General features: G+C 43.0%; 2 protein-coding genes across 6 annotated transcripts; one reads left to right on the top strand and one right to left on the bottom strand.

Annotated features, from left to right (window-relative positions):
• The first annotated feature begins 2,720 nt into the window (after positions 1 to 2,720).
• Positions 2,721 to 21,992, top strand: MTIF3 (mitochondrial translational initiation factor 3). Of its 5 annotated transcripts, none has more exons than XM_054701432.1 (7): positions 2,721 to 2,812; positions 5,142 to 5,206; positions 8,522 to 8,985; positions 11,242 to 11,399; positions 12,856 to 13,843; positions 14,653 to 14,704; positions 20,197 to 21,992. In XM_054701432.1, exons 3-5 carry the CDS (start codon positions 8,523 to 8,525, stop codon positions 13,072 to 13,074), a joined length of 840 nt encoding a protein of 279 aa, XP_054557407.1. In that variant the 5' UTR covers positions 2,721 to 2,812; positions 5,142 to 5,206; position 8,522; the 3' UTR covers positions 13,075 to 13,843; positions 14,653 to 14,704; positions 20,197 to 21,992. The 5 variants fall into 5 exon arrangements, with proteins under 5 accessions (XP_054557407.1, XP_037382968.1, XP_054557408.1 ...); XM_054701433.1 differs by lacking the exon at positions 2,721 to 2,812 and adding an exon at positions 3,080 to 3,215; XM_054701434.1 differs by lacking the exons at positions 2,721 to 2,812; positions 5,142 to 5,206 and adding an exon at positions 6,760 to 7,034.
• GTF3A (general transcription factor IIIA) lies at positions 10,150 to 25,234 on the bottom strand. Its single transcript, XM_037526808.2, has 9 exons — positions 24,845 to 25,234; positions 22,595 to 22,695; positions 18,387 to 18,483; positions 17,929 to 18,017; positions 16,833 to 16,906; positions 15,521 to 15,601; positions 14,717 to 14,946; positions 13,575 to 13,634; positions 10,150 to 13,327 (listed from the first exon to the last, which is right to left on the bottom strand). Exons 1-9 carry the CDS (start codon positions 25,232 to 25,234, stop codon positions 13,163 to 13,165), a joined length of 1,287 nt encoding a protein of 428 aa, XP_037382705.1. The 3' UTR covers positions 10,150 to 13,162.
• Between the last annotated feature and the right edge of the window lie 2,695 nt (positions 25,235 to 27,929).

The raw sequence follows: 27,929 nt of genomic DNA, 5'->3' as shown, positions 1-27,929 counted from the left end.
TATGACACAAAGGAAACATGGGCACCAGGGCTAACAAGAAGCAGGTTTAAATGCACTGGTGTTGACTTAGTGGATTTGCATCCCAAGGCTGAGGCCTGTCAGGGGCTTATATACACTTTCAGATTCTACAAGGTTCCTGGTAGGTTTGCATTGGCCGTTGTACATGGTCAGGTATGACGTGGCTACATATCAAGAGGTGAGTTGTAAAGGTCAGTAATCATGGGGCTCCCCACCCCCAGGTTTATTCTGCCTCATGGTGGTACATGGTCTAACATGAAGCAAGATTTCTATCAGGGACTAAGATGCATACCAGGAACTGAGCAAAAAATTGTAAGACAGACCCTCAAGTTGCTTATCTCAGGTCACCATGCTTCACTTTGACCAGGCAACTCTGTCTTACGAGCCTCCCTGCTTCTGAAGAGTGCCTCCACACCAGCGGTAAGAGAGGGAATTTTGAAAGTTAACCAGCAGGGAGAGGGGGCGAATATTTCCTTAATCCTTCATTTAGAGCAAAACACCAACAGATGCATTGTGTGAGAAAATACCATGTGCAGGGGCCAGCTGTGAAAATTAACATGAAAATTACTCTGTGGTCAAAAAAGCATTCACCAGTTGAGACTTACTGTTGTTGTAAATTACAGGTAGGAACAATAAAAATTGGGAAAACTCCAGACACTCCTGAAGTCTTCTATGCACACATTGATTCAGTTTGCCAAAGATTCATGGCATAGTAATATTACTTCCTCAAGCCAAGAAATGTGCCGTAGTAAGTAGAGGCCATAAATGCAGGAAGGGATCCTGGAAGAGTTAGTTACCCTCTTGTAGGGTAAAGGAAGATTGCTCAGGCTTTTGCGCTGGTCTCTGTGGCTATCACCTGTAGCCTTGAATGCAGGAGGCGCTTGGGAGCATGGACTCATGGAGTATGGTGTGGGCGTGCGTGTGTGGGCGTGCGTAGATGGGCACACCTGAGCCTGGAGGTTGAGGCTATAAGGGCGGTGTCACAAAGAACCATGGGACAGGGTGCAGTGGCAAGATCAGGAGAGAATTCCGGAGAGTCCAGGCAGAGTAAAGAATTGCTGGGGATCAGGAGGCTTGTTAGCCTCCTGGGCACCCGACACCACCCCCATCCTGCCCTCTCACCCCGCCTGCCCTGCAGCTGGATGCCTCACTGCAAATGGTGTAGAAAGATCAGTAAAAGCCTGAAAAAGCCACTGAGGCCTCCAGAACTCTTCTTTACCCTCTGCCTGACTGGATAGAGAGATTGCCCCTTGCTTGCTGGCACTACACCAGTTCACTATTAGAACAAACATTCAGAGTCCGACGTGTTAGATACCGTGGATTTAAAACCTTGCTCTCAAAAAGTAAGGCTAAGCTAGTTTCCTCATCTACAACAAAATACAGTAACGAGATAAGACCTCATCCAAGGAGTTATTTAATAAGAATAAGTAGCCAATAAATGTAATTTCCTCTCATAATAAATGAAAGTATTCTGGAATTAGGTGGCTTTGTTAGGGGGAAAAGGATGTCCTAAAGCTAATTCCATACAGGCTTTGTGGACTCCACTCCCACCCCAGGACAAAGCCAAAGACACTGGGAACTCCAAATCCAATCACCACCAAAGGGAAGGTGGCTGGGACCTGAGGGTGGGGTTAAGCAGCCAGGTTGATATAAAGCCAGACACATGGGCTTTGGAGGGATCCCCCATTTTGGCTCTCCACCAGCTCGCAGCGTCAGACCAGCTCTGAGAGTGCCTTTGGGTTTCCAGGTCGGTGGATCAGGTAGGACGCATCAAAGACTTTATTTCCCTATTTTCTCCCTGAGTTGTACATTTTCCTTATTTCCTTTTCCCTTGTAAATAAGCCTTTTATTGACCTTTTGTGTGTGCCTGTAGTGGAGTATTAATAAGTCCCTTTTAAGCGCGGGGGTGAGGACCCACAGCCAGGCAACCCGTTCAATATCGGGGCTGCCCTATAACAGCTTCACCAAGTCACGACTGTAGGTTCTCACTCTGCCACTGCAAAGTGATGGTGACAGGGGCACCAACAGTCCCAAGAAAGGCGCAGCAGCCAGCAGCTTAGGGGTGGCTCCAGCAGGCCCGCAGGCGGTAAGTCAAGAGCTCCGAACTTAAGTTTAGAACTGCCCGACAGAGACCAGGTAACCACGACGGGCCCATTCTCCCCTTCGCAAAATCGATGACCTTCATGGAGCTCCCCCAGCCCCATCTCCTGCCTCTTCCAAGTCCGTTCAGTGCCAGGTGATGCGCGCTCGGAAGCTCAGGACGCGAGTGCACCAGGGCGGGACCCGCTAGAGGCGCTCTACCTGGAAATCCTTTTACTTCGGGAGTCTGCTCACCTGCAAATCGGAGGCAGCGCTCCTTAACGCACAAGAATGAAGACATCTATGAAATAGTTTATTAAGTGTCAAAACAGTGTTGTATTACATTCGAAACACAATAATTAAAGTTCTTTATAGTCCCTAGTGGGACGTGTCGCCACACCGAAGTTGGCGTCGCCCTAATGCAACTAGAGGGTGGCGTCTAGTTACAGACGCAGACACGGCCCGTTAGTCTTGTCACCTCTGCGCGGAAGGACCCGGGTGCCCAATAACTTCCTGCAGGCCCTCGCCCGCGCCCTCAGCATTTTTTGTCGGGGAAACTTATTCCGCCAACCGGAAAGGCGCGCCGTTCCACGACACTTTCCTTTAACAGTCAGCCAAGGCCCCGCCCACTACGGAACGCGAAGCGGGTCTCCTCGCGGAGGCCGTCTGCAGAAGCCTTCCGCCACACTGTCGCCAGCCGCCAGCCCCGGCACAGGTAGACAAAAGGCGAGGGGGCGCCGAGCGGGTAGGGGGCCCTGCAGCAGGTGCTGTTAGGGACGTGCCTGCGAGAAGGCGGCACTGCACTACGTCGTGTTCCGAGGTGTCGCCCATCCCGCCGGGAGGGGCGCGAAGGCCGCACACCTGGCCGCAGGGGCGGGGATTCACTGGACTGAGAGTCTGAGCCGCGGGACCTAGTTCCAGCGCCGACATTTCAGTCCCCTGAAAGTCCCTGCTCGCCTTCCGGGTGCACGCACGCACGCACGCACTCACGCACCCTCTGGACGTCCTTACGTCCCATGTCAGGACAAGAGGCGCTCGCGAGCCATTTCTCGGGTGGGCGCGGCCTCTTCCTGACTCACGTGACCTGCTCCGCTTGGCCCGGAAGCCCTAGCGACCTGGTAGTGCCTGGGCCTGGCCCCAGAGACAGACGGGTGGCCCTTAGAGTTTTCTTACGCTTTGCGTCTGCCAGGGGTGGCCTAGTGGGGAGGGTCGTAAAGTGGTAGTGGGATTTCTTTTTTCCCCACTTAGCTTAAGTATGCTTCATGGCCTAAGACTTCTGAAAGAAGTACGTTTAAGTTTTGTTACCGAAAAGCCGCAGTTCCAATGACAAGTTATGAAAGGCCTCAGGCTAAGAAAGTACACAGTGGAGGGACGTCTGGAAAAGAAGCTACTGCTGGCTGTTGTGCCAGTAAAGGATGTCAGATTTATTCCCTGCTTCATAAAATTTACAGTCTAGTGGAGAAAAACTAATTTATTAAAGATAATGACAAGCTTATAATAAGTGTCATAAACTATACTGTGCAAACATTTGATGTTGCGTGCAACAGACAGGAGGGTGGGGGTGGTAATGGGAGATTTGGGAGAAAGTTTTGCCCAGAGAAAGATAGCACTAATAAAGATAGCACTAAGCGGTTACTCAATCACAGGGGTGTTTCACAATACAATTAAAAAAAATTGTTTCAAGAATCTGAAAGACTAGTGTGGTTTAGGGTACAGAATGAGTGCAGAGGTAGAAAGGGCCTTTTGGCCTCATGAAAGATACTGGTGTTTAGTCTTGGAATAGTTTTAAAGTGAGGCAGGCACTGGATGTGGCGACAGTAGTGCAGGGGAGCAGTGTTGGGACATTCAAGTGTGGTGAAAGACTGGGTGGTATATTAATCTAGGATAGCAAAAATAGATGATTTCCATAGGCCAGTTCTCCCTTATACCCGCGTATTTAAATCATGATCCAGGACATCTCCTTACAAATATATTAGTACCTCCTGAAGAGGTACAGCAAAGAGATAATGCAAAATGATGTATTATAAGGAGAATGCAGCTGGCCTTAGGAACAATAATCATTTGATTACTTTTTTCGGTACAAGAATATTCACAAGCTTTATTCATAATAGCTAAAAACTGGAAACAGCCTAAATGTTCAGTAGGAAACTGGGTTTAAGAATTGCAATATATTCATATACTAGGACACTTCTCAGAATAAAAAGGAACAAACAGTGTAACACTGCAGATGAATCTCAAAAACGTGCTGTGATGCCTTGGAACAGAGTGCTGTTTGATTCCGTTTATATGAAATCTTCGAACTGACTATAATGGAAAAAACCACAATTGTTGCCTGAAGATGGAGGGTGACTTGAAAGAGATGTGAGGGAACTGTCTGGGGGGATGGTAATATTCTACCTGTTTAAGAGTTTTGGTTACAGCAGTTTTGTATTTGTCAAAACAAATCAAATGATACGCTTGAGATGTGTATAACTGTAAATTTTGCCTCAAGAAAAAAATTATAAGGGAATATTGAACTTCAGTTAATGATGAGTTTACTGAAGTTTTTGAGCATGAAGTATACCAGTGTCTGCTGCTTACTCTGAAATACAAAATGTTTCAAAAGATAAAATGAATGGAAAGTGGAATAAAAAGATGGAAAGATAAGGCAAGCAATAGAATCTAAATGAATGGGTATTAGAGTATTGTACAATCTTTGAACTGTACATTTAAACATTATCATAATTTTTTAAATTAAAGTTGGGGGAAATAGTCCTCCAAATCTAGACAACTGAAGAATAAGAAGAGGATATAAAGAACACAACCCAGTATCACTTGAAATACACAGCATGCTGAGTTAAGGTGACAGCAGAGGGTTTTCCCCTTTTTCAGTTTGAAAGTAATCTTTGGATGTCTCTTTGGCTCCCGATGGCAACGTGAATACCTTGTTTCCGCATCAGCTTTTTATCCTTGGTTTTCCCATTTATCCTTTCCTGAATCATTGACAGGAAGTGACAAAACTGCTAATTTTCAAATTACTTTTACTTGTCTTCTCCATTTACTAGCTGGCGTTCTCTAAAGAAGAACTTACCCTCTTCATCTGGTGATGATTACAGTTCTTCTTTAAAAGGTAGGATATTTCTTTTTCTTTATCAGTTTTCAGAGTTAGGAGTTCAGGGTAATAGTCACATGTAGTGTGGTAAGTGATCTTTTTTTGTAGATTTTTGTAAATTTAGTGTGTTGGGATGAATTTCAGTAATTTCTTAATGTTGAACTCACACACCATCTGGCTAATTGGGAGTCACTTCATGCTCCCAAACTGTAAATGAAATATGAACAAACAAAATAAAAATACTATTAGGGAAATCTGAAAGCTGGATATTTGATGATATAAAGGGGTATTTATTAGTTGGCATAATGGTTTTGTAACTTATGGTCAGAGCTCTTACTCTCAAAGATGGCATACTGGAGTATTTACTGATGAGATGGGATTTACTTGGCAATAGTTCATGGATGCCGAGGGTGGGGGGTGGGTAGGTGAGTGGTGGAGATGGAACAAGTTTGGTCAGGTGCTTTTAATTAGGAGGCTGAGTGATTGGCTTTATTATACTGGTCTTCTCTATGCATGTTTGAATTTTTTCCTCATTTTTTAAATTATGTTGCTATTTGTACTTCAAATTTAACATCATAGGATTTTCTTAACTTTATATTGGTATTTTTCTCTATAAAGAGCTTATTTTGTAGAGACATAGATCTTCAACTTTGCTAATCTAAATTTAGCTAGTGTTGAAGCTGAAGTGCTATATAAATCACAAAACTTTAAAAATTTTGAGTGGTAAAGAACTTTTTTAGAAGTTAGTGTTTTTCCATTCTTTTTTCTTTTCTTGAAAAGTGTCATTCAGACCTTTTTTTTTTTTTACCTACATCATTTTTTTGAAGTAATCCCTTTTGTAAACAAATAGAATTTATTTGTATAAAAGATACTTCCTCCTAACAATTTTGACAGATAATGTGTTTTCATAAATTTCTTTCCATCTTTGGTGCCTAGCTTGTTTATTTATTTACTTGTTTTTTAAAAATTCTACATTTTGAAATAATATTTTCTCTTAATGTATTAATAATTCACTAAGGAGAGCATAACTGCTAGTTTCATCCTAACGCATAGTGAAATGTGGGATTTGATGTTACTGCCATTTTCTGATGATAAGTGGAAAAAAAGTTCTTTTTAGACTTCTGCCTTTTTGGTTTGGGGATGTTCCCCTTCAAGAATTTTCTGTTATTTATTAAACAGTAAATAGCTTAGCCATTTAAAATCAAGTTCACCACCATCTCAGAACTTTACAGCATTTATACCTAGAGTCTCCAACCAGTTAACGACTACCTATTAATTCACCTCATGCAGTGTGGATGAAACATCTGGCTATAGACTGAACTGTGCGGCAGCAAGGCAAGGGGCAGATTCCAGAGACAGGTGAAGGAGAGTCCTGGAGCCCTCAGTGACTTTTTCAGGCTTTTACTGATCTTTCCACACCATTTATACTGAGGCAAACAGGTGCAGGGCAGGCAGGGAGGCCTGAGAGCCTCCCAGACCCTGGCGAACTCTTGACTCTTTCCCTTTGGGCTCTCTGACATTCTCTTGAGGTCATTGTCCTCTGTGATGCTGCTCTTATATGCACAGCCTGTCAGCTCGGGTGTGCCCCATTACTCATGCCCACACCATACTCCAGGTGTCCACCATCCGGCATGCATGCCCTGAGCCCACATGCCCAAGTGCCTCCTGCATTTAAGGCCATAGGTGATAACCACAGAGGCCAAATGGTGCAAAAGCCTGAGCATGTCATTTACCCTACATTCACTAAAGTCGGTGGACATTCGAAATGCCAGCTGGAAATGTAAGGGGTACAGTTTACCAATGTTTGTGTGTATTGGAGGGGAGTGAAGCATCGGAAGACTGAGAGGTTAGATGCCAGCACACTTGGCCATCCTGCAGTTTCCTTTGGCTCATACTGCCAGGTGCTCACCAGTACATGTCACGCCAGGCTTTAGTGTTAGGAGCACAACAATGAATAAAATGGACAATTCCATTTTCTTATGAAGCTTATATTCTAGTGAGAAAAGATTATGAACATGTGTAAATAAATATATGTCAGGTAGTACATTTTTTTAGAAGATGAGGTAGTGGGTTTGAAAGTGTGCTGGGGTGCGCTGTTTTATATAGAATGGACAGACAAGGCCTAACGCAGATGAACCATGCAGCTCTCTAAGGAATGGGGACTTCTTGGTTTAGGCACCCAAAGGAGAGGTATGTTCAGGCTTACAAGGGCGAGCTGGAGGAAGGGGTAAACACTGTGGGCAGAGGCTGGGACATGGAGGGCACTGTAGGCCCTTGTGTGGCTTTTATTTGGCTTTTACTCTGAGTGAGGTGGGAGCCAATGGAGAGTTGTGAACAAAGAACAGGTATGATCCCACTTAAACATTTTGAAGTACCATTCTGGGCATGTGTAGGTAATAAATTATTGGAGGTCAGGTGAGCAGAAGTAGGGAGGCCAGTCAGGAGGCTATTACTGTAATCCAGGTGAGAGATGATGGCATTTTAGAGGTTGAACAGTAGGATTTGCTGATGAATTGCTGAGAGAAAAAGGAGAGTTGAGGATAACTTGCTATTTGCTAGCATTGACCTGAGCAACCAGAAAATTATGCTGTCATATGAGACACGGAAGACCGAGGCAGGAGCAGGCGTAGGGTGGGAGGTCCAGAATTCAGTTTGGGACCTGCTGACTGACACTGAAGTGACAGTTACCTGAGCGGAGCTGCCAGGTAGGCAGTTATTAATGCTGCAAGTTTGGAATTCAGGTGAGAGTTCAGGGCCAGAGTAATAAATTTGGGTTTGGTCCAACTACGTAAGGAGGGAAGTGAAAATATGCACATCCTGTCACATTCTATCCCATTTACTGTGTCTCTCTCACACACACACACCCACTCCCAGCCCTGCATCACTTGTCAACATGGGGCATGAGGAGTGGGAAGGGTCAGTGGGTTGTACAGCCCAGGGGGATCAAAGCTGGGAACAAAGAGGATTTCCAGTTTTTTTCTCAGGTCACTCTCATGCAGGTAACTCAGGGGCCATTCTTTGAGAAGAACCTCAAGGGAGGGAAGGCATTTCATCCCTTCCTCTTCCTTCTCTGACAAGGCCTACCTCTCTGAGTTCTTGATTTTCCAGTAATTCTCAGCAAACCCTAGGGGCTATGAATAGGTCTTATCACTCCTTCAGAATGTTCTTCTGAGGTTTATCTAGTATGTAAATTTTTACATGTGGATCCAGAACATTCACAGATGACATTGATCCTACAGCCTCACATGCTCCTTTCATGCAAGCCACAGGAATAAATGTCAAGCCACAGGAATAAATGACTGAATGTTAATGAACTTTCTCCTTACTTTTTAGGATGGCTGCCCTTTTTCTAAAGAGGTTAGCACTACAAACCATAAAGACTGAAAGTAATTTCACTCGAAGATATTTGGGGAAATATCTGGTGCAACAGACAGCACCAGCGCACTTGGCCCTTGTTGCTCCCGCCCCCAGGCTGTGCTGCCTAATTTCTGCAAAAGCTTTCAGTACTGTGGAAGGTATTAAGGTTGAAAGGACAAAGAAGAAAAAGAATGACACAGCTTTTAGTAACATTGGAAGAAAAATTCATGAACGAATTATTCATGTACTTGATGAGAAGGGCAATGATTTGGGAAACATGCACCGAGCAGAGGTGATTCGACTCTTGGAAGAGCGCGACCTGAGGCTGGTGAAGAGAAATGTGGCAGCAGAGCCTCCTGAGTACCAGCTCCTGACAGGGGCTCAGATTAATGAAGAGCGATTGAGACTTAGAGATATGGAGAAGGCTAAATCTAAAACTGGTAGGTGTTTTGTTCTTTCCTCCCTGACTCCTAAGGACTCCAAGTCAACAGTTTAAACTCTGCCATTTGCCAAAGTGTTGGTGACGGCAGGGAACTAAAAAACTGGAAAATTCATGGTTTGATCACCATTTCCAATGCCTTTTTTCCCCATCCATTATTTGTTTTCATTCCTTTTTTCCCCCCCTTCATTTCCCTTCTACCCTATGCCCATTGTCTCTTCCTTTAAACCCATGTAAAAGGAGGGAAGAAACAAACCACCACCAAAATGACAGGGACTCTTTTTCCTCCTTTGTCCTTAGCTTTGTCTCCTAATGCTGGGGGCAAGCAGAGTCCTGACTGGAGCTAATGAGAGAGACTTGAAATAGAGGATTCAAGTCCTGGGCCACTCACCTATCCTCCTTCCTCCCCACCCCCATCTCTAAGGTGGGGGCATTTGGTTAATTACATAGCACTACTTTCTAAATTTTTAAGTGATTCATACACCATCTCCCATGCCGGAGACATGGGAGATCATCGTTGGTTCAATAATGATACATTCATTTTGAGCAGTCACCCTACAAAGCACTTGTCATTTAAACCTTACAGAAGCCCTGGAGTGACTATTAAGCGTGGGTGGTGGTTTCATGATTGCTATTAGTGCTAATCATTATGAAAGATTGTTTTTTGGAAATGTACTGGCATAAGGGTCAGTGGGCTAGGCCTAGAGTTCCACTGGGAGGTAGTGTCTTGAGAAAATCACACACTTCTGTAGCTCAGTTCTGTACACATTTAACCACATTTAATGAGGAGGTTGACTATAAAACAGATATTCAGACCAACTAGTGTGATAAGGATACCAAACTGTATCACAGGGGTAAAATGTTGAACAGACAGAAGCAGCTTGGAGGAGACACGTTGCTGTGTTCAGAGCTAGATGAAGGGCTAATTTGTTTAAAGGGTTCCTTTACCATAATAGAGAACTGGGACCAACTGGTAGGAGTTCTAGAGAAGCAAGAAGGTGTTAATAAAAGAAGTCTTTTTTTAGAAAAATTACTTTTATTTTGGAAATTAAAAAGCACATAGAAAAAATACAACAGTATAAGTACCTGTTTCCCACCATCCCAAACAAAAAGCCTTGTCATACTTAAGATTTTTGAAACAAAACAAACTTTACAGAGAAGTAAAGTCCCCCATGTGCCTTCTCCCATTCCCTCTCCCCTTCCCAGAAGCACCTGTTCACTCCCGTGGACTCAGCATAGATTCAGCCCATTGTTAAAACTTCAATTATATACAAATACATTCATAAAAAGAATAGAGAATTTTGTATGCATAAAAATTAGAAGCAACACTATCTTCAAGCTATGTTTGTAACATCTGTACTAATTTATTATAATTATCAAGTGACATTTCATCATAGGACTATACCATCACTTTGTTAATCCATTTCTGTGAACACTGGACTTGTTTCCAGTTTTTTATCATTTGAATAGTGAGCATATCCACCAGTTTTGTCCATTGCATGTTCCATATACTATGGGGCAAATCATCACCCCCATACATCATCAGTGTATGAAATTTCTCTACATCCTCACCCGTACTTGGTATTGTCAGACACTGTGTTTTGCAATACTGATGGGTGAGAATCTGTTTACATTTTCATTTGTTTCCTCTTCTGTGAATTATCTATTCTTACTCCCATCTTCCTGCTTTGATGGTTTATTCCTACTATCTAGGATTCTGTTTTGCATGATAAAAAAACATTATCCCAGTTAAGATTTTTCACTTTTTGCGTTTTATTACCCATTAGTGTTTTTATATAGATTGTCAGACATTTCTTAATGAAATACTTCTCTTATCCTGAGATCATAGACAGCAATTTCCTATTTGCTTTTAAGTTGTATTTTTTCACATTAGACTGTCCATTTGGGGAAGTTTGTGTGTGTAATTTCTTTCATATGAAGACTCTTAGTAGTCCCTATGCCTTTAATTAGTGTTTTATGTTTATTGCAAAGTTAAACTTATTTTTAATGAACTATTCTTTCAGTGTTTTCAAATGATGGTAACAATAAATGGAATATATTTAAGTTCTCTTCTTGGCAGGTAAAAAAGTCAGTACTTTTATGTCTGTCTCATCTGTTTAAAAAGATATATGTACTGGTATGTGAAACTAAATCAGAAGAGGATAGTTTGGGTTCACCTAAGATTTTACGAAATAGATGTGGTCAAGTTCAGAGCTTGTAAATAGTACTAGCACCAAGTCTCACCGTTTCAAACTAGGACCTACCCTGACAAAGGAACTAACTTTTTCTTCAAATATTGGGCAACATGATTTGGACACAAAGAGTAAACAGATTCAACAGTGGATTGAGAAAAAATACAAAGTTCAAATTACTATAAAGAAGGGGAAGAACAAAGAAGAGCCAGAAAATAAAATGGTAAGTAAAAGTAGGTAAGAGTAACAGCTTGTGTTTGTTTTCTGATCAGAAAATATAATTGTACGGCCTCCCCTGGTGGCGCAGCAGTTGAGCGCTGGGCTGCGAAGCTACCCCCAGCCTCTGCAGAGCCAGCCGCCAGCGAGGGTCCCACATGGCGCACAGATCTCTCCTGCCGTGCCCACTGCTCCCCTCAGCAGTGTATTTCAGTCAGTCTGAAATACAGTCTGCTCTCCGCTTTGGCTCTGGTGAATTCTCTCACCCTCCCGCGCTTCTGACTATACCCGGTGCTTGTATAAATAAATAAATAAATCTTTAATAATAAAAAAAAAAATTGTAGGGCCTTCCTGATGGTGCAAGGGGTTAAGTTTCAGCACTATGAAGCAGTCCGCAGCCAATGCAGCTTGAGTTCGATCCCTGGCCAGGGAACTAACCCACATGGCGCAGCAGACCTCTCCTGTCTCACCAGCTGCTCTCCTCAGCAGTGTATTTCAGTCAGTTCTGTTCTGCTCCCCACTCTGTCTTTGGTGAATCCTCTTACCCCCCACACCTGTGGCCTATATAGGCTCTTGTATTAAAAAATAAATCTTAAAAAAAAAGTACAGTTGTAGAAAGTCTGGAAAAATGTAAAAGCAAAGAAAAGTGACTATTAATTCTACCCAGTGATAACAGCTTTGCAGTGTGTTTTTCAGAATGCAAGCAAAATGTATATACATTTTCCATTGTAGCATAAACATTTGCCATGTGAAAACATTCTACTTCATAAAGACTACACTGTTCTACTTTACAAATTATAACATATCTAACATTTAAATAGCAAAGCTAGATTTTATAGAGATTGCCTTTGTCAAATTTCTTTCCTCTTTATAAATGCCCATGAGAAGTATTATATAGAAAGTCAAATTGTCTTTTAGGAGGTGTGTATCAGTTGACAATCCCCACATAAGTTTAAAACATGTTTCACTTCTAGAGTTATGTAACTTATCAACTAAGTTTCCAACTCTAGTTCCAACTTAGAATTCCATATGCCTAGGTCTCTAGAATGTCTGTGTTTTTTAATCTCCCCAAGTGATTCCGTGTTAGTGAGTGTTAGGATCTACACTGAGCTAAGAAAGAGGATAAGGGTATACTCTGCCGATGCCCCAACCCATTCTTTTTGTTCTTTTTATAAGAGGGCAGTCTGGGGCCAAGGCTAGCCCCACAGTGCCTTCACAGACTGGGGATTTAAAACCAGCAACCCTTTATTGCATTAGTGTAGTTAAATGGAGTTTGTATAACTTCCTGGTCATTATACTGGTTTCACTCAGCTTAACTAGAAATGTACAGATTGATTTAGTTAATCACTTAAATAGCAGCACTTCAATAATGCTGCTTTTTATGGGTATAGAGTACTAACACTACGAAGAGTCAATATCATTATATTTGTTTTAACTAATCTTATTTGTTTTCCCTCTTTTAGGAGGAGATATTTAATCAAATACTTGAGACTATGCCTGGAATAGCTACATTCTCATCCAGGCCACAACCTGCTAGAGGAGGAAAAGCTGTGATGTGTGTTCTTCGTCCTTTGAGCAAAAAGGAAGAGAAAGCATATAGAGAAATACAAGGAACCCAGAATGAAGACACTTTGAACAAGGAACATGGAAATGATAGAGAATCGGATGTTCTGCATCAGTGATTTTAATTATAAAAAGGGAGGGGGCTTCTGAGAAAAATAACTTGAGCTGGCTGGCCTGCAGTCCTTTCAACAAAGCAATCTGGTGGTACTAGCTGAGGGCAAGTACTGCAGTTGTCGAGAGCACCTGGCCTTCGGTACAGTTGAGCAACTCTCTGTTTGTAGGTAAAGATAAGCCTTGTTCTTGTTTCTTTTTAGGAGGGATATAACCACTGAGATGAGAGGCTAAACTCCGTTTTTCACGAGATCGTTTCACCTTTGGAGATAATGCAAACAGACAATTAGAATTCAAAATTAAAATTATCTGGACTAATTTTACAATTCGTTATATATCCTGATAGGTATATGATACTCCTTTATTAAGAACATGAAGCACGTAATTGTTTTTGACAGTAGTGGAGATTCACATAATAGTAAGCACTTGAAAATAATCTAAATAGACTGCAGTTGACTTAAGCAATTTGTTTTAAAATGAACAGCTTGCCTAAGTTGTCTCAACTTACTTTGGGCTTCATTTTCTTCTTATCAGGATCATGTACCACTACATGCCTGGTGAGACTTTGCTGTAATGAAGGGAAAAAAAAAAACCAAACATGTATTTGCCGTTTGTTGTCTATTAATATGAAAACTCCATGACTTAAATAAACCATCAACCCTCTTTCAGTTACATTCTTATGAGGAATTTGAGCTCTACATTAAAGAAGTCCTCCCACAGGAGCAGCATTCTTTCTCAAAGCCTGGACTTCAATCACTGCCTTTTCCAAGGACCCAGGTTAGGAATTTATAGTCTTAACCACCTATTGCGTCTTAGTTCTTTCATAACTAAGTGGGGGGATGAAGGTGGGGGACCCAAGATGGTCATCCAGTTCTGAATGAACTATTCTAAGCATAAGGAGGTTCTTTTAACTGTATCTATGTCAAAAGTATTCCCAAACACCTAGCGGAAAATCCTTGATAATAACACTAACCACTAGCAGCTCCAAGTTGTTTTCTAATGATTTGGAACCTCATTTTTCTCCTTAGTCTTTGCTATAATTCATGGTAAGTGCTTGTAAGGGCACCAGCAGTTCCATTTGCAAACCACAGAGGCCTCCATTTATTGTCATGTCCCTACCTACTCGAATCACACCGAGATCTAGACTAGATTCCCAAAGTGCTGTGGCTCCCTCTTGTGCTTGCTGCCCACTTCCTATCTCAATTCCTAGGTGATGACAGCCTAACAGGATGGCTTATAGATGATGGCAATCTAAAAAGACACCCAAAATATCAGCGTACAACTTATGACTGATATGCATATAGTCAAGCCATTGGATCTCATTCAGATCACATAAAGAATCACCTGGAGAGTTGGTTAAAACACAAATTACTGGGCCCTATCCCTGGAGTTTGAGTAAGTCTAGAGCAGGGCCTGTACATGCACATTTCTAGAACATTTCCAGGTACTGTGATGCTCTTGGTGCAGGATCACAGAACTACTGGCACAAGCAAATCTGGTTATTCCTCAAACTTTGGTCAAGAACCACTCTGACTAACAGAGTAGAAGGTCTAGAGTCCTACTCACCCAGCCTTCCCCATCTGTAGGCCCCAGAACACCATCTCAGAATCTGGGCTCTGAAAGACTGCAGCTGTGAGGGTAAGTACTTACTTTCATTGCAAATGTTTTGCCACAGCCAGCATGTTCACACACAAATGGGCGCCTTTCCTCATGAAAAGAGAGAATATGGCTCTGGAGGTTAAATAGAGTTGTGAAGGTTCTATCACAGCCTTCTCTTGGACACCGACAGACAGTCCTTTCTGTAGCATGAGTTTTCATATGTTGCTTAAGATAATCTTTGCGTTTAAATGTTTTCTGGCATACTTCACATATTATTTCCTCTGGTAGAGCAAACAAATTAAACAAATTTCCCCAGGCATTACCATCTATAAAAAAATTTTTGACCTATACATGCATTTCATGCCTAAGACATTATTATTATATATAAATCAGAAATTTCAGAGGAAACTAACTTCAGTTCTTAGTCTTTTGAAAGTTTGTCTCAATTCTCCCAGGTTTTCTATTATATGTCACTTTGTCCCCTTGCCAAGGAGCTGAAGTTCTAAGCACGGTGGCTGTGGGCAAGTGGAGAAGTTAAGTATACCAGTTTCCTTCTTACCCTCCAACCCACAGGATACTGTTTCCCAAACTGCCCCAAAGAACACTAGTGCTTCCCAAAATCCTTACTTGTGAACCCCTTACAGCAGCTCTAAGACATGTGGTACAGTTCTGCCCAGCCTAGACCACAGAGCTCTCTGCTCATGTGTCAGACAGCTGAGGTCCCCAGCACTTTACAAGACCTACCATAGAAGCGCTCTCATTTTAAAGCATGTATTTTAATGTTTCACTCTTTAGGGCATTAGGTCAGTTTTAGGGAGGCAAATATTTATATCAGGCCATTCATAACTGCTTTACCTTTATGGGCTTCTCTCCCATGTTTCAGAAGCTCTGTCCATGTTTTTGCAACAAAGGAACAATCTTTCTGACATTTATAGCCTTAAAAAAAAAAACGAAAAATGAAAAAACACAAGCTAGATTGGTACATTGCCTTTTGTGAATATTTAAATGCTAATCATAACTAGGAAGGCAACATAACATGTCCCTGTAATTTTTCTCCCCCCTCTCAACAGTATTCTGTTAGTCTCAAGAGGACGGAATAAAAAGTAGGAAAAATTTATATTACAATAAGAGCAAACAACTGCACAGCATGGTGTTTCGTATGGGATTTTACTTTAGCAAATGTCATGAGGATGCCCCCATCCCTTGCTACTCTCAGTAAGCAGGACAGACCTCATGTGGATGCCTGGCTGCTTTAAGACCCACTGCTCTATCCCATGGCCACTTTCCCTTCTGGCTTTATGTTTACTTCTCTTTTTTTTTTTGGTTTTAAGCAAAAGAGCTGTGTGGTCCTTTGTCCTTGGCAAACCATCAATACTATATCTCAGTAGCCATGTATCCACCCCCTGGCTGCTTCTAGCCTTGTCATCTTATTAGTTTAAAACTGCAAAAAAAAAAAAAAAAAAAATAGTGTACAGCTAAGAAAGAAAGGCAGCTAGAAGATCCCAGGGAAAAACACTGAAAATGGACACTATACAAAGCACTGGAGTTGAAGTGATCAGTCAGTGTAGTTACCGACCCAAGTTTTACTCAATAATTACCAGATAGAAACTGAAAAGAACAAAACTGCCTCTCATCTACTAGTCTCCTGTTTTAAAAATAGGAAATCCTATAAATTCTAGGAGTTCAAAAAGTGGAATATAGTTATTAAAAGTCCCTCATGGAAACAGAAAATAGATTCAAGTAACTAGTTTAATCAAGTCTTTTTGAAAAAAGTTACAATCTGCTCCAAAAACTTCAGATTTTTATTCAAACCCTTTGGCTACCACCAAGGAAAAGAATGGCACAGGTAGCAAGTAGAATGGGTAAAGAACAATGAAGCTAAGAAGCAAACTTGGCTGGAGAATGAACACTTAAAGCACAACCAAGCACTTGATGTAAACCATAAAACATTCACTCTGAACAACAATGCCAGGGTAGTGAAAGAACAGGTACATGGGCAATGCCTCTTTGGTCAAAAGTATAAAACCTGAACAAACAAAATCATGCCCGCCCCTCTGCCCCCAATGCCTGTATAGTGTTGAGTTTCTCAGGATGACCATGATTTAGAAGTCAGAGAAATACACCATGTCCAGTGTGTTGCTCAAAGTGAACACCACAAAGCACGCACCCTCGTGCACCTTCCTGTGCCGTTTCAGCCTGCTGGGCGTGGCGAAGTCTTTTCCACATCCTTCATGGGTACACCTGGGCCAGTGACACACACGAAGTATTAGCCAATTAATTGTTCAAAGGAGTGCCACTAAAGGTAAATATTTTGTCCTTTCTCCTACCAATTTCCTCATTCCACAACCAAGCCAATCAAAAAGGAGATTTAAAAATTTAGGCCCAATTACAGATGAAATTGCCTTGGGGCAAAACAGAGAGAAAAGTCACTGCCTTTGCTTTTTTGTTGTTTAACAACAAAAACAAGTTTTTTTTGGCACATGCAATCAAATTAAACCCCATTTTCCTCTTTCCTCTGTATGCTTCTGAAATTATACTGCTTTTATGGCCACAAAAAGATGGTTTCGGTGAATACCTAAGTCACTCTTTCTAGTGAGAGTGCTCTGGGACGGTGAAAAGCAAGCAGATGCACTGAGCAGTAAAAAGCTTGTGCCGTTCTGTGCTAACACCATCCACAGCGCATGAGTAAGTGGGAGACCTGCCACCAAGGACAAGACTGTCACAGCAGCAACTCCCTAACAAAGGGCAGCCGGTGTGAGCAGGGAGGACAGCACCTGCCAGCCACGGCTGCCAGAGCCCAGACCAGTGCCCCTCTGGGCAACCATCCCAGGCGGGAGGGAAGCCGTGACATCCTCTGCAAGTCTATTCCAGTGTGTTAGTCACCCTTTCATGTTCCCCATGAAACCCTATAGGTTATTGCTTTCTTTCGGAAGGACAGGAATACTTAGTATCCTCATTATGGCAATTCATATAATTGAACAGGCTATCTGAATAGCTAAGTCATTTCTTCTCCCTACCTCAGGTGTAATCACAAGTGTTACAAATTATTCTGTCTCACAAATTATTTTGAAATACATTAAATACTTCTAGAGAAACAAAAGCAAAAGTAGCTTTTGAAGTGCCGGCCCAAAATATAAATGGGCATTCACTGGTCACGTTAACAGAAAAATGTTAAGAAACTTTTTCCAAACATTTGTACCCATCTTTGCCGTTCAATCTGAGTCCCACTTGAAGTTAAGAGAGTACCCATAGAAAGTGCCTACTTGAAGAGTGATTCGTTGGTATGCTGGCATTGATGGATTTTCAGTTGTTGATGTTTCTTAAAGGTCTTCTTACAACCTTCAAAACCGCACTGTTTAAGGAAGGTTTGTTAGTCTTGAGAAAAATCAACAGTTCATAACAGACTTATCTCAAGATAAAAATGTTGTGGAGATTATACACTTGCTACTTTTACCCATTTGTTCTAAAATTCTATGTTGAGAAGCTTTAAAGAGAAACATTTGAAACAGCAAAAATGTTTCCTTTGGGGTTGTCTTTCAAAAATGTACGTTAGTTAGCATAAATACATCATTATGCTCTTAACATAATGATTATGTTTTTAACACCATCATTATGATAGCAAGTGTTGGACTACATTCAGATATATGACACAAAATTTGGATAATGAAAATTATAGAAACAGGCAGTACAATTACATATATGCACAGTCACTCATACTTACTACATATTGTTTTTGCTGATTTTCATGTTTGCGCTCAAAATGTTTCTTTAGGTTTGATTTTGTGTTGAATTTCTGGTCACAGTCACTAGCTGTACAACTGTAAGAAATTGTATAAACTGAAATATTAACAATATAAAGGGAAATAAGTTTCAATATGCATATATCTTTCTATGTTATAAAAGCCAATTATTCCAAAGTACTATATAAAGTAATGTGACAAATTCCAAAGTATTTAGCTCTACCATGTAGGCTTCGCAGCTTTGATGTGATTATCACAGAACAAGAGGCATTGTCATGTTAGGCTTCTGAAATTCATCACCCTGTGTCAGACAGTCTTTATACACAGGGCAGAGGGAAGGTAGAAAACTAGTTCTGAAAGCCTAAACCTTCCTTAGGCTGAAATCATGTTTATATGATATTATTCTCACTTTAGAACCTGATAACCTTAATTTTGCTAGGAATGTCACTATAACTGCATTTCCAAAAAGACCTTAAAAAACTGGTTTCAGCTTATTAGAAATAAAAACAGATATTCAGAGCATGTTGCCAAATCATTCTCATTCAACCTCCCCCACCCCATGAGCTTTTTATAGGTTGGCTCTGAATTTATCTAAATTCTTTGTGAAGTTCTATTGTTGTTTTTTAGCGTTTGTTTGTTTTGGTGTGATAAGGCGTCATAAGCCTAGGTTGATGAAGCAGGACTTCCTTTACAACCCCTAACCTTAGCTCCCATTCACTGATTAACACTAAATAATACAGTGCTAGGCACTGTGCTATCCACAGGATGGACAGAGAGAGAGAGATGAGCAGTGCCCGTGGCAGTGGGAGTTATGCCCCAGGCCCACAGGAACCCATAGAAATGCCCTTGTGGCAGAAGCCATAGCAGGCTTCAACAGGTGATCTTGACCTCAAGAATAGAACTTGGAGTTTGGGCAGGTATGTGGTCAATGAAATAGAGCCATATGCTATGCGACTGGGGTGACCATATGGCTAGGTTTCAGGCCCATCATGCTAAACTCCCATAAAGTATCTAAAAAGAGGCATACCTACCTCTTATTCCATCCTGGTAACTGAAATGCTTATGTGACAGCTAAAGCCCCAACAGGCATCTTGGATGCCTGAAACCCCAAAACGAGGATGATAGAGATAAGTTAGAAGAATGCCAGGTCCTGGTAATGGTGGAAACCCTTTGATTCTCTACCAGGGCATTTCTGCATTTTTTTTTTTAAATCTATCTATTGTGCAGAGTTTTCTGTCACTCTTGACTTGAATCCTGCCACAGGTATCTAACACAGCACAAATGTGGGGCGGGAGGACACAGGAAAAATCTTGATAGGAACCAAATAGCAAGCACCTGGGCATAAAAGACCCCAGCTTAGTTGTATATGTGGCAGCAGGGGGCTGGGGAGGCAGCTGCTAGTCAGTTAAACATAGCTAGATCACACTTTAATGTCTTAAAGTCAAGCTAATGGGGCAAGATCATAAAAAGGCCAAATCACAAAGGGCATTTATATGCCAGACCAAGAATGTGGACTTTATTATGTAATGATGCTTAAAACCATTATATAGTTTCTAAAAAAGAAAGAAACCTAGAGGGCAATGTGGGACAATATCAGTCTAAAGGCAGAGAAAAACTTCAGTTGCTCAAATATGGAGTCAGGTTCTGAAATAACAGAGTGGGAGCTGGAGTAGGGGAAAGGGATTTGAGAGCAAAGTAATAGGTCTTGATTACCTACTAACTGTAGAGGATGGGTAGAGAGAAGAATAAGGAGTCCGGAGAAGCTGTCTTATCTTTGCTGTGGGTCACCAGGGAGACTATGATGCCACTCAACAAGAGAAGACAAAGAGGAGGAGAAGACAAAGAGAAAGCTGAACTGATTAAACTGGAAGAGGTCTGAGCCATGTGGAAGTGAAGCCACAAAGATGACAGAGACAGCTGCTGTCCAGCCAGCAGCTGAATGTGAGATCGGGAGCTAAAGAGAGAGCAAGCTGGAAAATTTACCAGACATTTGTCTTGTTCAGCTATGAATAATCCTCACCTTTCTTAACTCAGCCTGTGCATCTGTACCTAGTCCCAATTTTCCTGAAGATTTAGTTTTTAAAATCATTGTACATAACTTAGCTGAGAACCCACCACTCCCAAGACAGGTGACAACGTGTTTAGTTCTGCTAAAACTTTTAGGGTTTCTTTATACAAACAGAAACAAATATAAATACAGGTTCCTTCTACTTACCCCCTCCACATACACAAACACCTCTTTTTATACACAAAAGGGTAGCCTTCTATATACATTCTTCCAAACCTTGGTTTTTTCAATTAATAAGCCCTGGAGGAATTCTTAGCTTTTAGAAAGAATTTGCATTCATTTTTCTGGTTGTGCATGTATTCTAGTGTAGTGGGTTTAGATATAATCAGTCTCTCCTCACCAGCAGGTGCATGATCCCAATGCTTTGCTATTAATAGCGTTGTACATAATACTGGACACATTTAATACAGGCACAAGTGTATCTGTAGAATAAATTCCCCAAAATGAAACTTTCAGGTCAAAGCCTATATCCCAGCCCCATTTTCCCAATTGCCTTCATTACTCTTTGCTGGTCTAGTTGAACTATATTTTGAAATAAATTACACTTCACTCAGGGTCATTTATTTTTTGACAACATGCTCTGTGCTTGAACAGGGGCTAAAATAAAATCCGCCATCCTCAGCACTTTGCCCATTCCTGCCGGCGAGCACTCTGGTCAGAGAAGAGATGGCTCTCCACAGGAAAAATGAGACTGAAAATTATGCTGTATTACCAACTCAGACTATTTGGGCCTCAGTGAGAATGAGCCACTTTGCATTTGTTATCACTTAAAAACCAAAAGAAATCAACTAGGTCATTCGACAACCTTACTGTTCAAGGAATTGTCTCATAGAATGAAATTATATCAGATCCCAGCAGCTGCAACACCTGCCACACAGCTAATTCTGATATGGTCTCCCGCATATAGCTCTGGGTATCTATTACATTTATTTTGCCTTACTTTTTTCAATGAAAGCTAAGCATTGTCCACAGAACATTTTGTTGAGTGGCTTTCAATACATGGATACCAGACCAGCAGCATCAGCATCACCACTCTGGGGTCAGGTCCAGCAACCTGTGTTCTAACAAGCTCTCCACATGATGCTGATGCACCCTAAGTCTAAGACCCACTGCTTCAAAGAAACAGCTGATTTAAAACAAAGCAGTACAATTGTTAGGGGGAAAAGGATGTCCCAAAGCTAATTCCATATAGGCTTTGTGGACTCCACCCCCACCCTAGGTCAAAGCCAAAGACACTGGGAACTCCAAATCCCATCACCACCAAAGGGAAGGTGGCTGGGACCTGAGGGTGGGGTTAAGCAGCCAGGTTGATATAAAAGGCAGACACGTGGGCTTTGGAGGATCCCCCCATTTTTGGCTCTCCGCCAGCTCGCAGCGTCCGGCCAGCTGAGAGTGACTTTGGGTTTCCAGGTCGTCGGATGGGGTAGGACGCATTAAAGACTTTATTTCCCTATTTTCTCCCTGAGTTGTACATTTTCCTTATTTCCTTTTCTCTTGTAAATAAACCTTTTATTAACCTTTTGTGTGTGTCTGTAGTAGAATATTCATAAGTCCCTTTAAAGCGCGCAGGTGAGGACCCACAGCCAGGAACCCGTTTAATATCGGGGCTGCTCTATAACACATCCACCCTTTGAGAAATAATCAGCAACTCCAAAAATAAAATTAGAAAACTGGTGCAGTAGAGGTATAGGGAATTAATTTGAAAAAATACAAGATTATCTAGTAAAAGCTCTACTTCTTCATGTTTATATCTCATGCCAACAGTTTATCGGCTCATAGAGAGTCTCACAATGTGGAGCTGAAAATCTGCCAGGGAACATTTTCCATCTAGTTGAACAGTGTGATTTTCAAGGTTCATTTCTCATTTAGTATATATTTTAAAGGCAGATGGGAGGCTGCAAACTTAAGAGAACTTCAGATTGACTTGTTCCTGAAGTTATGATACACCAAGGGCCCACAAAACCCCCTACACTCTTCTACACGTTAAAACCCATCTCCTCTCCCATCAAGAGATACAAATGAAGACGCCTCACAGTCTTATCTTCTCTGTCAGCAGTTTTCTTACCAGGTCTAATGGCAAACATAACCACTTCAAAGACCTAAAAACAGTTCTCTACTTACACAAAAGGCTTTTCTCCAGTGTGAATCAGGCTGTGGCGGCTCAAATGGTAGTCCCTGACAAAGGCTTTGCCACACCCTTCATAGTTACACACAAATGGTCTCTGGCAGAAAGGAAAGGAAGAATATGTCAATCAGAGTTAGATAATATGGTGTTCATCGAAGTCTAAAATTTCTAACAGGTAAAGGCATGGACTCTGTCTCCACTCAGTAAACATGAACATCTCTTACACCTAGGCCAGACACAGTTTTCCTGCTTTAGGTCACACCACATAAATGGCACAGATTCTGTTCTATGAATAGCATATGAAATACACAGGCAGCCTGCAGGCCTTCACAGTAATGGTACAGCACTGTGGACTGCTCCCAATCTGACACTCGACTTCAACAGCAACCCCTCCTAGAGAGGACTTGTCTGCCGTAAGTACGGCCAATACGCACAGACTTCCACACAGCAGGGTTTTGTCCACCCAAAGTCAAGGACAGGAATATGCAGCATCTGTCTCATCTAGGACAAGCAGTGTCTGTGCTAATGAGCATGTCTGGTGCAGCTACAGGAAATGTGTTACACCTGAAAAAGCAAACAAGTGCCAGGACAAAGCAAACAGCTCACAGCCCAAATGCAGTCACCATTTGAGATCCAGAAGTTGAGGGGAGGAAAGTCCATTGTGAACCTGTAGGAAAAGTCAAATCTCCACACAACCAGCTATGCTTATTTAACATACCACCATGATATCCGGGTGCGGTCTGCAGCCCTCAAAAGACAGTACTAGTAGCAAAGCAGGAAGACAGAAAGATGAGCTGTACTGCTACAGTGGATCCACAGAATTCTGCACAGCTCCTGCCATGGAGCTATCCCCCATTCGATAAATACTTGCCAAAGTAATCAACATACGAGATTTGAGACAACAAAGAAGACTCCAAGTTTTGGAGTCTGTATGAAAGTTGATAGTGCCAAAATCCAAAATACAGCACATATGTCTACAAGGAAAGGTAAGTCTAATTTAGGGATATACTAGTTTGGGCCCAGAATCTGAGACAGAATGGGTGAGAGAAAGGATAGGGAGGCAGAGCATTATGGATGTTTGAAAGAAGCCAGTCACTGGGTTAGGTTGCTGAGAGAGAGCTGGGTAGGTTACAGTGAGAGGAGAAGCACTGAAAAGTATCAGTGAGGAGCTAGCAAGAAGGCCCCAAGGAGGGAATGGTCAGCCCACAAATGCTGGGGAGGGCAAGAGAATAGGGAGCATGAGGACACAGTGAGGAGTGGCTCATAAATTAGGGAGGTGTAGGAGCAAAGGACCTTAACTGAGGCAGGCAAAGTCAGACTCTGCCAAAAATTGGATGGATTCCTTGGCCTCCATGAGCCTCTCTTTCCTTGCCTGTCATCTTCCCAAAGTCTCTTATTACCCTCAAAATAAAATCCAAACTCCAAACCCATCTGTACCCTGGTCTACAGTAACCCCTCTACCCACCCACTCCCCAGGCCAGCTTCTCAAACCACCTACTGTATGGTCCCCCACCCAATCTCACTGGCATGTTGCCACCCCCCAGGACCACGGGCTTTTTCTGCAATTTTCTCTGACCAGGTTTCTTCCTTCTGCAGGATTAGATCCATTCCTTCTCATTTGGGTTACGAGAGGTCTTTCCTTGCCACCCGCCAATAGCCCTCCCTTTCCTCTGTCTCATTCCTTTATGTGTCTATTCCTTTATGTGTCATGCCCGCTAAGATCTGTGACAGCAGAAAAGCCTTTGCCTGTTTTATTCACTGCTGTCTCTAGGACTAGAATGGTACTGAGTTCTGCAAGAATGAGCACACACTACTTGCTAAACGTCCAGTTTAGCAAGAAGTTATCCCCCATTCTATTCCGGTGCTTATAGCACGTGTCTGTAGGCAGGGTAGGGGGGGCTGCCTTTCAACCACGCACTAATTTACACATTATGGGACGGTGATAACTGGCCACAAGTAAGGATCAAAGGCAGAGTCTTGTTTAGTAAACCCCGGGCCCATGGCATGGCAATCTTGGCCCTAGAACTTGTCTACTGGCGCAGCTCCTTCTCTAACAGAACGCAAGCTGTTTGGCTCCTGCGCAGCAGGGTGAAAAAGCTGAACCTGTCTTGCAAAGTCTGGCCAACGCCCCTGCGCATCCACGCACAGCCCCCAGGCCACTTGGGCAGGCCCAGGGCGGGTCACCACGTCACTAGCCGCAGGGTCTGGGCGCCGCGCCCCTCCGCGGCCACGCCTGCGCCCCGTACCTCCCCCGTGTGCTTGCACAGGTGCGCGTCTAGCTTCCAGGCCTTGTTATAATTCGCGCTGCAGTTGAGGAAGGAGCAGATGAATTTCCTCGAGGGCGCGGGGGGCCGCGGAGGCGGGACGGGGCTCTCGCCGACCTCGATGAACGCGTCGGCGATAGTCAGGGATGACACCGCCTGGGTGACCGATGACGGCGGCTCCAGGGCTGCGGGCACCTGGCGCTCGGCCACGCGCCCAGCCACGTGCGGCGAACAGATGCGCAGCCGGCGCCCAAGCTCCGGGCCGACCCAACGCGCGGCCGTGGCGCGCTTCCGGGAGCGCCCGCGGGGCGGGGCTGGAACCCCGGCGTTTGACAGGAAGCCCCGCCCCGCGCCGGCGCCGCTTCTGCGCATGCTCAGGGAAGTCCCGCCTCCGGCTGCCACCTTCCCTTTTGGGGTAAGGAGCTGAGAAGTGGAAGCTGGGGCTTCCTCTTCCCACGCCAAAGGCACCCTGGCCTCACAGGTACTGCAAATCCAGAGACAATGCTTAAATATGACATGCACCCCATGCACCAACGCCTTCTTCAAAGTACGAACCTTGCATCATTTATCCTCTTGCCACATAATTGGTTTATCTTTTTTTTTTTTTAAGATTTATTTATTTATTTATAAAAGCGCTGGGTACAGTCAGAAGCGCGGGAGGGTGAGTGAGAGAATTCACCAGAGCCAGAGCGGGGAGCAGAGCAGGCAGAAGGACCGAAGTACACTGCTGAGGGGAGCAGCGGGCGGCAGGAGAGGTCTGCGTGCCATGTGGGACCCTCACCCGGTGGCCAGGGATCGAACCGGCGCTGCAGAGGCTGCGGGCAGCTTCACAACCCAGTGCTCAACCGCTGCGCCACCGGGGAGGCCCTGGTTTATCTTCTTTATGCATTCATTTTCTTGTATGATTTTTACACGCTTCCTCTGCACGCCTTCGAACTGCTTCCTAAACTTGTCTGCCCATTAAAAATCACCTGGCGATCCTTTAAGAACTATCAAGCCCAGAGCATACCTCGGACCAATTAAATCACAATTTCTAATGGATGGAAAACCGGAATCAGTATTTTGGATATACTCCCCGGGTGACTCCAAAGCCTCAGACAGGTCTGGGGAACTACTGCTTTAAAGCCTTGCTGCTCAGTAACCAACAGTATCTTTAGAAATCAGGACCTCACCTACTCGAATCAAAAAGATCTCCAGTTGATTTGACAAGCATTAAAATTTAAGAAGCACTATTCAGAGACTTGAATGAATATGGGTATCTTGGTTTATGAAGACCAAGTTTACAGGATGTCCTGGAATGAGAATAACAATGACAGGCTGGATTGTCTGATGTTCCACCAGATAGGTATTTTTCACAAGCTGCATCATTCCAAATCATTAAGCAAGCCCTTGTGTGAATGGAGGAACAATTCCCTGTAGAGAAGTGCAATTTTGAAAACAAGCAGTGCTTAAGGATCGACCCTATCTAAACTATACTCCTCAGGTCATACTCAGTCGAGCCTCAGCCTCCTCATCTTTAAAAAGGAGACAATGATTATAATGCCCTATACGTGTCATAAGGACTTTTAAAGGGTGTATGGAAAATGCTTTCCCTGTTTAACACCAGCCCCTCTTCAGGGTAAAAGTCCACCCACATCTCTCTGACAACTCTAGAGGTTTTAAATACTTTTCCTTGTGTTGCTTCTGACTTTCTTTTCCCCATGTCCACCGTACCATGGACATAGCCAGAGTGCATGGTGAGTCTCTGAGATCCTGCCTTTTCTTGGCTGCCTGACCCCATCAGTAGTTCACCTATGTGTCTCCTCCCACCTTCTTAGGTCAGCACATACTGCTCATTCATGCTCATCTCTCTGCTACAATGTGTTCCAGGAGAACCCAGACTGTGAGCCTCAGTCACCTTGCTTTGGATTCTAACTCTAACTGCAGAACTTTATAGACAGTTCTTTTGTCTCCTCTCACCTTTAAACTGTATTATTGTAAATACCAATCTGTTAGAGTCATTTGGGGAATGAATGAGATTATATTACCCATAGTCCCATTTATTATGTGCACCAACACCACCATCCCTCCCAGCCCCCAGCCTGGTTACTACCAACTTTCAGTTCTCCCAACAACCACACTTATAAAGCATCTAATAGGATCTAAGTTGTGCCTTTTTTCTTTCTCTTTTCTCCTGTAAGATGATCCATTGCTCCACCTCTCACCTCTCTGCAGTTTGTCCAGTGTCTCACATACATGATGAGTGGATTTTCTTTTTTATTTAAACATCAGTCACCACAAACACCACATTATTGGTAAGTCAAACAATCTCACTGTCTGGCTACACACCCCGCCCCCCACCCCTTCCTCTCTGTTGACCATGGCATAATTCTGTATCCCAGTCATGAAAACATAGAACAGTTGTTCTCGACCCTGGCTGCATATTAGAGTCACTCAGGAACTTTTGAAAATGGTGATGACTGGGACCCCATCCACACCAGTGAAATCAGAGTCGCTGATCCTCCTCCTTCACTCGCTGGGCTGACTTGTACACACCTGTCCCTCCATTCCCTCCCTCTCTGCCTTGCTTGTCTTTGCTCTGGGCCTAGACACGAGGAACAGTCTCTTGATGCATTTTCCCATCTTTACACTCTCCTGCCTTTAAGCTCGCTTGCAAGTGGCAGCCAGCATCATCTCCCTAAAACATCTAACTGTGTCTAGGTTTAAGTTTGCAAGATTTGTATTTGTGAGGCACTTTTGATTCCTGTTAGATGTTATTCTTACAATCCAAGTTAACAGCCTTCAATTGTGAAACTGGTTCACAACTTGTCCAGGTTCCTCCCTCTCCTGGGCACAATTCACAGCCAAAACCAAATCCTGCTCCCTCTAGACAAATCTTACATGGCTACCGTAGCCACCGTGTGTCTTTTCTGCCTCTGAACTTTTGTAGCACTTTCTTTCTGTAGCACTGAATAGACAGTCTTCAAATGTGTTGAGTTCTCTTTAACTAGCTAGGTATATCATTTCCTATTTCCCCAATCTTGATTTAATTTCCATAAGGGTAGAAACTGGAATATATTCTTTTTGA

The sequence above is a fragment of the Talpa occidentalis genome, unplaced genomic scaffold (assembly GCF_014898055.3).
Source record: "Talpa occidentalis isolate TD23 unplaced genomic scaffold, MPIMG_talOcc4v2.1 talOcc4.5, whole genome shotgun sequence".
Taxonomy (NCBI): Eukaryota; Metazoa; Chordata; class Mammalia; order Eulipotyphla; family Talpidae; genus Talpa; species Talpa occidentalis.
This window is presented reverse-complemented; position numbering and strand designations above follow the sequence as displayed.